The 11,612-nt window shown below is 37.5% G+C and overlaps 1 protein-coding gene across 1 annotated transcript; it reads left to right on the plus strand.

Moving 5' to 3' along the window:
* Positions 1–4,016: 4,016 nt before the first annotated feature.
* On the plus strand, positions 4,017–11,244 carry LOC104464076 (AFG3-like protein 2; the record flags this gene model as incomplete). The annotated part of the gene is made up of 6 exons (XM_010076669.1): positions 4,017–4,116; positions 4,599–4,667; positions 6,099–6,214; positions 7,117–7,269; positions 9,457–9,531; positions 11,120–11,244. Coding segments are annotated over 6 exons (638 nt in total), but the record flags the coding sequence as incomplete, so codon positions are not given.
* Between the last annotated feature and the right edge of the window lie 368 nt (positions 11,245–11,612).

Below are 11,612 nucleotides of genomic sequence, written 5' to 3' on the forward strand. Positions count from 1 at the left end.
AGGCCGGAGGAGAGCCTTTCTTGGAGAAGGAGGGTGAGACGGCAGTTGAGAGGAGCTGGTGCTGCCGCACCCCGCCGGTATTGCCGGGTTCTCGAGTGTTTTCAAGGGATGCGTTCCCCCCCAACTCAGAAGTGCCTCCGTTGTTTGTGCAGGGTGGTGGTTCGCGGTAGGTGGGCTTGTGGCTGTCTGCACGGGGCGTCTGTGCTGCGGGCTGAGTATGTGTGTGGAGATTGGGGTTGGCAGTGAGTACAGCGGTAACGTGCTGGAAAAGAGAAGGCAGGCGGTCGGTTGTTTGCATTCTGGGATTGCACGGAGCTATAGTGGTGTGGATTTGAACCTGCTACTGTAGTATTAACATCAATCATAATTCTTAGTAAAATGGTTTAGACCATCAGCTATTATAAGATATGTTACCCTTGTTGTTAACATATCAGGCGACTGACAGGCCTGTGCTGCTGCTTGGGCAAAGGAAGATGCTTAATTCCTGCATCTTTTAATGGCATCTTGGGCAAGTTGCCTCATTTTTCTGTAGCGTAGAGAATAGTTGCACCCTTGTAGTTATGAAGGTTATCATTAGGATAGTGACAATTGTGAGACGAATACACATAAGGATGTTACTACCTTAGTCCAAAGTGTAAATATGTGTTTTCATTTTAATGTTGAATTTGTGTTTTTGTTTGGTCAGAGCTGAACATCATTACAACAATAAATAAAACGTTGTCAGCAGTACTTCTCTTCTGTCAGGAAGCTAAATTTCATTTCTGTCAGTAACATTTAATGAATTCTTATTTGGAATGGAACATAGGAACTATGAAGGCAACTTTGCATTCGTCGTAGCAACTGTGAGTGTGTAGGTAGCAAAACAAGGAACTTAGTTTTCATGAAAGCCATTACTTTTATCTTTCTTTAAAAATAACCAAGTAGCTTGCATTAAGTTAGATTTCCTTACCAGCTTTTTGTCCCCATCGCCTCTACATGCTCTTATCTAATGTTTTGGTGACTGTTAGATAATTAAGACTTTTGGCTTAATTTTATTTTGTTTGATTTGGAACTTGTTCGTGGATAAAGCTGTAAACTTGTAACTTTCTAGAATTAATGGATTCTTGATCTTTTGCTTACATAGCTAAGCAAGTGTATTTTCTGTTCCTGCTTTGTATAACCTCAGTTTTTAAAAATTGGATTGCAGTTACAAAGTTTTTGTAAAATCAGTAGTTCTGCTTATTTAAAATTACCTTTTTCATTTAATATTGGAATCATGGAGAGGACACTTCTTTGGTGTTATAGATCTTTGGTTTATGTTATGCTCTGGAGCAGTAACATTTTCTGGGTTATTTTAACTGTAAGACTGACTTTTGTGTACTTTGCTTATCTTGTACTTCTATTTTAAAAAGTCTTTATTTTTAGGAAGGTGTCACAAGGTTTACCTGAAAAAACAAAAAAACAAACAAAAACCAAAAAAATAGACAGGTTTTTTTGCTTTATGTGCTGTGACAGTTCTTTCATCTCTGACTGAGGGAAGCTGGGCAGAGTTTCCTGGAAGATAGCCCAAAACAGCATCCAGTCAAAATGTGCTTTGTTTGCTTTCCCTCTGCTTAGGCAGTGGGTGTGCTTGTATCAGCTAGGTTTGTTCTGGTGTTCCCATTGCCAGCCAATGCAGGGACTGGTCCTGTATCGGGATCAATCTGATCAGTTTTCATGCTGATGATTTACAGAGTCAATAAAAACAAAAGCCCAAACCCGAGCAGATGTTGCCAGTGTAGCTTGGTTCTAACAACTTGTACATTTGTGGTATGCTATGGTGAAAGGAATCTGCGTGTTTCAGTCGATGGACTCACCTGGAGCAGCTGGTAGCGTAAAAGCATGCCTCCCAGACTCAGTCAGGTGATCTACTGAATGTGCTGTGACGTCAGTTGTTCCCTTTTCTCACAAAACAACTTTAAAACACCCAGCGCTCTGCACATTACCTTGACAGGTGACTATGCATTTATTAATGGGATTTAAGATCTGTAGAGACAATCCAGCAACAAAGAAGTTCTGTTACTCAGGTCTGTCCCAAAGCTCTATCTGCTTACCCTTCTCTCTCTCCTTCACTCCCTCATTCTTTCCCTCTCCCCTTCTCCCCACCTGATTAAACTATAACTTAATTCTGTAATAAACCCATGCTGGTCTAGCCGAGGCAGACAATTAGATTTGGCTTACTCAAACTTTTCTTTTAAATGCGAGCTGTTGCTTGATTTTAGTTGGAGTGAAGGTTTCTGATGTTCCTATCTTTTTATGAACTGAAAACTAATCTGAGCTTGTGGAATAAATAACTCTAATTTTTTGGTGTGGTAGGAGACCAGTGACATAGAAGAGAAGCCAGTATTACTGGACATGACTTTGAGTTTCATCTGTTGCTGCAACATTCACTACCTGTTTTTATTTGAACTGCACGTGCTTTTCATGATCAGTAAAATATCCTCTTGGATTTTCAGTATCAGACTTTATTCAAAGACATGCAGTGGCCCAAAATAACATCTGGATCAAGCAGCCTAAGAATTCTTAGCTCAGTCTACAGTAAAAGCAAGCAACAAGGATATTTCAGTATTCCTCTTGGTTCCAGCAGGTGGAACTAGATGTCTGCTTGCAGTAAATCTAATGTATTTCATCGTTTAGTAAGGGGTGGAGGGAAGGCTTCAGGAAAGTTAGAATTCAATTAATGATATGTCAGCATTCCTAGGGTAGTCTTAGCATGTAATCTAGTATCCTACAAGTTTGTTTAATATGCAAAAATAGGTTTTATCTACAACCATTGTATTTTGACTGTAACAAAATTGTTGTGGAGATGCCAACACTGAACTTTCCTTCACAGATGTAGTCCTAGAGGTGTTAGTCCTAGATGTTTGCTGTCTTGCATGGTTACCTTCAGTCATGTTTCCAGGACCAGGACCTGTTGTTTTGGTTTTGGGTTTTTTTGTTTGGGTTGTTTTTGGTTTTTTTTGTTTTGTTTTGTTTTTTTTACTGTTTCTTTGGTTCTTCGGATAAGTAGCTCCTAATCAAAAAGAGCAGAAGCAGACTGAGTGCCTCCATGGGGCAAAAGGGAATGGAAGCAGAAATAAAGTCAGCTGGGGGGAAACATTGATAGGATGATTTTTTTTCTTTTTAGCAGCACTGGAAAAGCTTAGGAAGAGGATAAGTTGGGATTTTATCTTAAATATGTCCTTATTGAAGAAAGGAAGTTTGATTTCCCTGTAATAAAATTGCAGTTTACTCTGTTTTTGAGTATGCAGTTATAATACCAAATGTTTTCTTAAGAGTAAGTGTTTTAAAATATTTCTGTTTCCTTTCTTGCACTTAAATGGTAAATAACAGTAAACAATTAGTTTTGGCTCAAGGTGTGATAGACTTGACTTTGTTGTAATTTTGTTTTGTTTTAGATGGCCCTTTACCTACACAGGGGTTTAGGTATGTTTTTTTGAATTGGCACTCCTCCTCTGTGTTGGTTTATTAGCTAGATGTAAGCACTGTCTGACATACCCTTTCTTTTGGATTCAAGCAGGTCTTTCACATTCATAAGTTATGGGTTCTTAACTGTTTAGAAAAAGTTGCAGTTCTTTCACAAAAAGTAATTCAGTACTGTGTGGATCATGCTCATACAGTTGTAGTTAGTGTTGCACATAAGTACCATTCAGTTGGTATTATGAAATATTTCCCCTAGGATTAGTGTACAGGCATTTAATGCTTGCAGTGTTTCCTGCTTGATTTTTCTCTTTTAATACAGAATGTTATGTTTGTCTGTAAGATGTGTCTCTGCTCATAACAAATAGAATAAAAACTTCCTCATTCTAGAAAGTACCCATTTGATTGACTTTTTTCCCTATTGAGTTGTTCTCTTAAACTCCGGTCCACAGCAGTTTTTATTGGAACTTTACAACAGACGTCATAATATCTGACTTGTTGCAGTTCAGAACTTCAAGAGAGCTTGAAGGTTTTTGTGGCACCTTCTTGTTGCTTTATATTTATTTTTCATCTTTCAGCTTCGTGAAAAAGTTACCACTGGAGTTACTACTGACAGAAGTACTGTCTTGGCAAGTGTAATTGCTGCTTGCAGAAGGCTTTTCTCTCAACCTCCCAAAGGTGATTATAACTTTGATAAGTGAAGTGAAGCAGACTGCATTCCTTGCTGAGGACTGCACTTATGTGCCATTTAGGTTTATTGTCTGTGGGGCAGTAAGTTCTTTTACTAACCAGCCATTAATCTTGAGATGGAACATTGATTTATGGGATTTTTAGGAGCTATTGAAGAATGACTGTGGTTTGCTCAACTTCACGTTCTGCAGTGTAATTTTCTGTTGAACTAAGCTTGACTATTTGTGGTTTAAAGGATAACTTTGGGTTATTAAATACATCTGATTTTTTTTTTTGTCAACAGTAGTAGATTTATTTAGGGGCACCTGGTAGATTTCTTTAACAAAAAGACAAGAACAAAACCATTTTTGAAGTCTATATGTTGCTAGCTGCTTTGCTTTTGTATACATTCAGCTTGTGATTATTGAAGTGTAATGATAGAATTGCAAATAAAAAAAAAATTATGAACTCTTTAACTTTTTTTAAAATAGGATTTGAAAAATATTTTCCTAATGGGAAGAAAGCTAATGGAACTAAAGGTACAGCTGGAGAAACAAAAGGTACAAAAAGCTGCTTATTTCAGTTGGGGTTTTTTTGGGTGTGTATTCATTAGATTAGATTTTAGCATAACCTTCTGGGTTTGGGTTTTCTGTTTATTTTTTAAGGGAAGATGTTTCTGTACCAGATTAATTAAAAGTGCTGGGGTTTTTTTAAGTGTTATTTTGCTTTTATATCATGTACATCTTCTGGAACAGTATTTATTTTCTCTTCCATTTCTGTTGGAATATAGTCCTTGAATTCTTATTTTACTGTCCCCTATAAGTTGACATTAGTCATGCATTCAGAGATTCTCTATGTATATAGTTCTCAGCTTTTCCTAGGGCAAGCTAAAATACCCATTTTGTGGTATGGAATAACCACAGTTGTCATGCTGGGTGGGGTTCCAGAACCAGCTCTTTAGCCAGGACCAACCACGAAGCCTTTTGCTTGAAAGAGGAGTTAGTAGTGGCAATGCTAGAAGGAGCCCTGTCTTTACAAAGGTGGGGTGTGGTGTGTGAATCTGAAAATTATTAGCAGTAACAGCCACTCTGTCTTATCAGAATTCTGTATAACACATCTGCCAAGCAGACAGCGAGGCTACAATCCTGTGAGTCTGAGAGCAGTAATAAGAGCAGCAATTTTCCTTTGACTAGGCCTTGAATAGTAAAATCTAGTGGCATGGAGAGATGCCTAAACTGCCAAGCTCATGAAGGGGCTAGGGTTGGAAGAAGCACACATTAATATTGTGCTCTCTCTTACCTTCTTGTGTACCTTGGCATATGACATTACACTATGCCGTGCAGGTACCTTGTGAGTTGCATGAGTAGAAGAATGATTAAGATAAACTCCTTGTCTGTAGTTGGCTGTTACTGTGCTGTGCTTGTCTCTAGAATATTCAACAGGACTGTAATCTGTGCTGTTGATAAATCCTAAACATCAAGAGGAGCATAGTATGATTACAGGGGCGAATTATAGGACAAGGAGATGTTAGAGCTTTGTGATGGTTTTTTTTTTTAAAAAAAACCCAATACTAAACAAAAAGCCAGCAACAAACAGTAAAAAAACCTCCCACAAAACACCACCATGCTTAGAATATTCTTGCACGTCTTGGATTGCTACAGTAGAAATATGTTCCATGCAGTCTACATAACATGCTTTTTTCTGTAATTTGGGGCATTTTTGAGCTTTTGGTGTCCAACTGTGGTCAGTTACACAATTAACAGACCTCTCTTCTGATCATAACTGTATGATATAGATGTCTCTCTGCCAGTTAATGGACTATGCATGTGTTTTTCTGTGGAAAACACAGTTTCTCCTATCCTCTAATTATCATAACGTTGCAAACTAGCAAATTTTTCAGAACAAATCTTTAATTTTAAAACTAAGAAAAATAGCATGAGATTGGTATAAGATGTAAAGATATTATTTTTGTTATGTCTTATTTTTGTTAGAAGCAAAGCAAGCTAGTGCCCGACAGCCTAGTGGGACTAGCAGTGGAGGAGGTGGCAGTGGTGGAAAAAAAGGTGGCAAGAAAGAAGAAACTAACTGGTGGACCAGATTACAGAAGGTCTTAAATATAAAATATCTTTCTCTATGGTACTAACTGTCTTGTCCTCATTAAATACCCTTGTGTGTTTTTTGCTTTTTAGGGCTGTTTTCTGATCACCTATATTTTCCTTAAGCCTCCTGTGCCTAGTATTTCATAGTAACTGGCTCTAGGTGGCTCCCCACTCAGTGCCTTTCGTAAATAACTGTTTTGTATATACCTTCAGAGACATCTAACTCTGGTTCAGGAATGTTAATGGAGTTTTAAGCTATATGAATATGTCTGCTAGTAGTAAGTATTCTTATAGAGGAGTCTCAGGCCTTTAAAGGCTTTGTGTTTTGTTTCAGAATGTCAGTTTGTAAAATTTGCTGACCACACAATGCTAGTTAAATGTAGTTTCCTGTTAGCTGTTCTGACCTTAATGGAATACCTGCATAAGTTTCTTCTCAAAATTTATATTTGTTGTCATTACCTGGAGCACAAATGTGATAGCATTTGGCAGTATAAGAATATAAAGAATATTTTTCTATTTTACTTCATGGGTATAACTTTTTTCCCCTTATTCCTGGGTTTTTCCTATTAGGTTTTTTTCCTTTATTCTTGTAAGTTTTGCATGTAGCCCTGGAAGGCAGGGAAAGTTGTTTTGGAATGGAGAGAGAAAGGTCATCTAGCATATGGCAAAAGATCAAAACTGTTCATTTACTATTTGTAAAACACTTAAAATATTTTTCTCCTAATGTTGTAATTCCTCAGTTATATCTGAAGTTACTGAAGTATGTCCATACAAGAAGATACAGCTTTGTTTGACCTTCTCAGTGGTAACCTTGAGGGCAGGGAATAGAAGCCGGAAATAGATATTAAAACCTGTTTGTCATATACTTACTGTATTACAGACTCTAAGACCTCTTTTCTCCATTTCCTAGGGTGACATTCCATGGGACGTCAGGGAATTTCGGATGTATGTAGTGGGAAGCTCATTTTTCTGGACGATGGTTGTATATTACTTCTTCTTCAGGGTCCCTGGAAGAGAAATTACCTGGAAAGACTTTGTCAATAACTACCTTTCTAAAGGAGTGGTGAGTAGGGAGGGGAATCAAAATGGAAAATCAGTGTGCTGAAGATGCTTGTTTCTGCCTCCTCAATTGTGCTTGTGTTCATGTATCTGTGGAGTGAGGACTGGCTCAAGTAACTTTTGAGGGAGAAAGGGATTAGCCTTCATCTTAATCAGTTCATTGACCTGATGTTCAGGATGGCTGTGTGAAGATTTGTGTTATTGAAAGAGAGGAAAAGGAATGGCCAGCTCAGGACAGAAGTTCTTTCTTGGATATCTCATGTAGATGCTGGTTTGAAGAGGCAGTGTAACCACAGTCTTTCAGGGTGTGGTTTTATAGTACAGGTAAACTGACCTAATGGCTTAAGCAGACATGCCAGCTGCCTTTGGAAGAAACTTAATCCTAACCTTAAGTACTTCCACAAGTCCACTCTCCTGAAGAAAAAAAAGAGTTTTCTGCTTGTTTCAGCACCAGTGTGAACAGGAAGGCGGGGTGAGGAATCAAAGAATCCCTTCAAGGACAGTAAATTGGCATAACTGTGTTGTAAAATAACCTCTTTTATTTGTTTTCTCCTCTCGTATTTCTTCTTTCCTTCTTACCTGAAGCCATTACTGGAGCAATCAATTTTATCATTGCTATAGTATCTCTCTGTAGAACTTGGCAGCTTTCCATGCTTGGAATAATAAGTTGGTGATGCCCTGAAGTTAAGGAGATTTGAGTGTTTTACACAGGCCTTTTCCACTTCACGAGCTACTAGTTCTTAGTTCGGTTACTTCCCTGTTTGTAGCTTCACCTGCAGGTTAGGAAAACATTGGCTTGCTTCCTCCTCAAGATTTCTGACCTGGCATTTTGTGTTAACAGCATGCTTCCTACCCCTCCATTACTTCTGTAAACTGCTAAACAGGTTGTTTCCTACCTTTCTTTGTCTTACTCATCTATGCACAGCTGCTCTGTACACTTCTCCCCTTCTGCCTAGACTACGTCTTACAGGCCTGTTCTTAATTGACAATTATGTGTGCATCTTGTTAAAAAAACCTTATTGATGGTATTTGTTGTGAAGCAGTAAGACACTAGCTCAGTAAAAATATTTTAGCTGTTATGGGTGAAGGAAGCCTGAACCCTTGTTGCAGAAAAGCATTATGAAAGTGGGCTGTTGCACAAAACCAAGTCTCTTGGGCCTTTGTAAGATGTAGTCTGGATATTCAGATAAGCTAAATATGTAGCCATCAAATGCTGTTGGTTGCCATACTGGTGGCCAGTTAATAGGGAGAAGATGTCAGCACTACTGAGGTTACGTGCTTTTCAAAACAAAGATGTTCAGGTAGTTTTACATGAAGTCAGACTGCATCTAGAGTGGCTTCTTAGCTCATGTTTTCCTTCAGTTCTGCCAGAAATAGCCACATATAGTGAGTTCAGGGAAACCTTACTGGTCTGTGTACAGTTCAGACCCAACTTGTAGAACCATGGCAAGTTTTAAATTCTTTTAAGATGCTGAAACCTGTTATTTTACGGAAAGAGGAAGAAAAATGGAAAGAAACTTCAGTTGCCTTCTGAAGAGGTCCTGTCAAATTCAAGAAACCAACACTTTGAGAATTCTTTTATCAAAAAAATAAATGCTTAATATATCTGTAAACCTGCAGCTCAATTCTTGATTTTAATTTATATGGTGTCTGTTACCTCAACTAAATTCTTCTTTATCTAATTGATGTTATTGTGTTTAATATGTTATCATAGGAAATCTTTTCTAGTAGGGAAAACAACTATAAGAGCAATGTTAAGTTTTCCCTCATTCTGTTCTTTTTGGGTTTTTTTTGGAAGCTGCTACAAAAGTTTGGAGTTGTGTGGTATATTGCTTTTGGGTTTGACCATTGAAATAGTTAAATATTGCTTAACTATGTCACTGTACCTGTGGTTTGAACTGAGGTGTGCATTGGGTTTTTTTCCTTAAAAAAAGAGCATGAGCTCATCCTTTGAATCTGAATTCTAATATGCCAATATTCTTTGCTTACTGATTACATACATGATTCCTCAGGCCATTCCTAATGGCAAACTCTAGATTGTGGAACCGTCCTGATCTACAACATTAATTTTATTCTTTTTACTGGAAAACAGAACAGGTTCATATTTGGTATATGTAGCTGTTGACTGTGATGGAAGTGCGGTGACTGTACACTCTAAACACCTCACAAATTTTGTTCTTTTCTCCTACAGGTGGACAGACTTGAAGTGGTGAACAAGCGCTTTGTTAGAGTGATCTTTGTTTCAGGAAAGTCTCCTCATGAATGGGTAAACGTTTTTAATACATATACATGAGACATTAAAAACAGCAAACCAATCTTTTTAAGTAAAGTTTGATGCAGAAAACTTGGTCTGGAGCATTAATAATCTCTTAATCTAAATCATGTTTTGTGTCTTACCTTCATTATTATTCATTACTATTAATAATAATATAATTAATATTAATTAATATAATTAATTGCCTTAATTATTATTAATGATATTAATGATGATATGGATTATCCTTCATTCTGTGTTTTTGACTTTACTGTACCAATTGTTTTGCCACAGATATCTTAAAACTATGGCAAGTAGTTCCTTTCCAGCACCATGCTCTTAATACAAATACACAAACAGGAAGAGTGAGAAATTGATGAAGGTTCTGTATTTCTAACTGCTGCTTTCCATTTGCTTAAGAAAATCCCAGACTTAACTGCACTTACTTTTGTATCTCTTCTGTTCTAGACTGCTTTTAGCCAGTTATTTCAAAAACTGAGAGAAATGTTTACCTTTGTCTCCATTTGATGCTAGTCTTTAAAATGAAGCTGAGCGCTCTCATTCTTGAGAGAAGTACTTATTTCAGAGAGTTACTTTTCTAGTAGCACGGTGAGGAACAGTCTGATGCAGGCAAAAGTTCTCAAAAGAATAAAAATACTCAGTGGCAGGGACCTACTTAAAAAATAAAAAAAATCTCATACACAATGTAGAAAATTTAGAAAAAGCATTAGAGAAGCTTTATCAGATTACCTCTTCCTTGGTGGTGGCATTTTTTTTAACTGACTTTCTGAAACAAGGTCTGCAAGTGCCTCTGGGGTAAAGTGACATCTGCAGCAATTACTTCATCAGTGAGTTTCAGTGTGACTTACTTATACACCTACTCTTTAGCCCACATACCACCAGTTCCCTTAGTTTCTCAATCAGTTAATACTTAGAACTCCTCTTTTTTTTTTTTTTTTTTTTTCTTTTCTCTCTTTTCGGTATTAGGATAAGTAGGGGCAAGGGGCAAGTCAGACTGGTTGTAGTGCAAAAGGAGAGATTTTCTTGAAAAACCAAATCTCAACAACACTGTTTGAAAGTAATGTCTGGATTTTTTTTCCCAGTGTATGATAAAAGTTCATGCTGTCTTTTGTGAAGACAGCTAACTTTAAAGCTAATATGGACTTCAGAAGTAGAGAATTGCTTTACTTAATCAGAAAGGCTGAGACTTTCAGGTGAAACAGTAAGTTGTATGGCTGCTGTGTTTGCTGGTTCAGTGCTCTGTATTATTCTGACTGCATAGCTCCCTTCTAAAGATCTGTTTACCTACGCTCCTTCTGTTTGATCCTGGAGAAAATGCCAGGATTTCAGTCTATTTAAAGTGCCCCCAAACTATTGAGTGTATGATTTCTTTAGAAGCATTGACAGATATAATGTATTCAGGTTGGTAGGCCTTAGATTTATTAGGTGCATCTTAGATCAGTTACACACTTTACAAAGCAACTTAAACTTGGTCTAAATCTGTTCTGAGAACTGCTTGCATATGTGTTACAGGAAGATGTCTTGTAATGGAGCTGAAATAAGATAGGACACTTTGTGGTGATCTCTACTTTTTTTATAGCAGTACGTCTGGTTTAATATTGGTAGCGTGGACACTTTTGAACGGAATCTTGAAACTGTTCAGCAAGATCTGGGAATAGAAGTGGAGAACAGATTGCCTGTAGTCTACTCAACAGAGAGTGATGGGTAAGAAGTTGCTTTAAAAAAGGTCTCCTGATAAAAATGGTTCTCTTTACAGTAGAAAAATAGATTTGTAAGTCATGCAACTTATGCTTCACTAGATGGCAGAATAACAATCATCTTGGTTTTATCTTTGAATGTTAACTGTAAGAGGAGCTGTTCAGTACTTTGTCTATGTAGAAGTCCATATCCTCTTAGCCTAAATATAGCTTCTTGTTACATAAATGTTTGTTTACAGTTACTGCTTCCTTAATTTAAGCCCTTCCTCCAGGTGACTTGTACTAGGGCAGGAGTCAGCCAGGCACAGCAGTAGAGCTCCAGAAATGGCATTCATGCAGATTTTTGGACGGACAAAATATGGCATAGAACGACAT

The sequence above is a fragment of the Pterocles gutturalis genome, unplaced genomic scaffold (assembly GCF_000699245.1).
Source record: "Pterocles gutturalis isolate BGI_N339 unplaced genomic scaffold, ASM69924v1 scaffold48313, whole genome shotgun sequence".
Lineage (NCBI taxonomy): Eukaryota > Metazoa > Chordata > Aves > Pterocliformes > Pteroclidae > Pterocles > Pterocles gutturalis.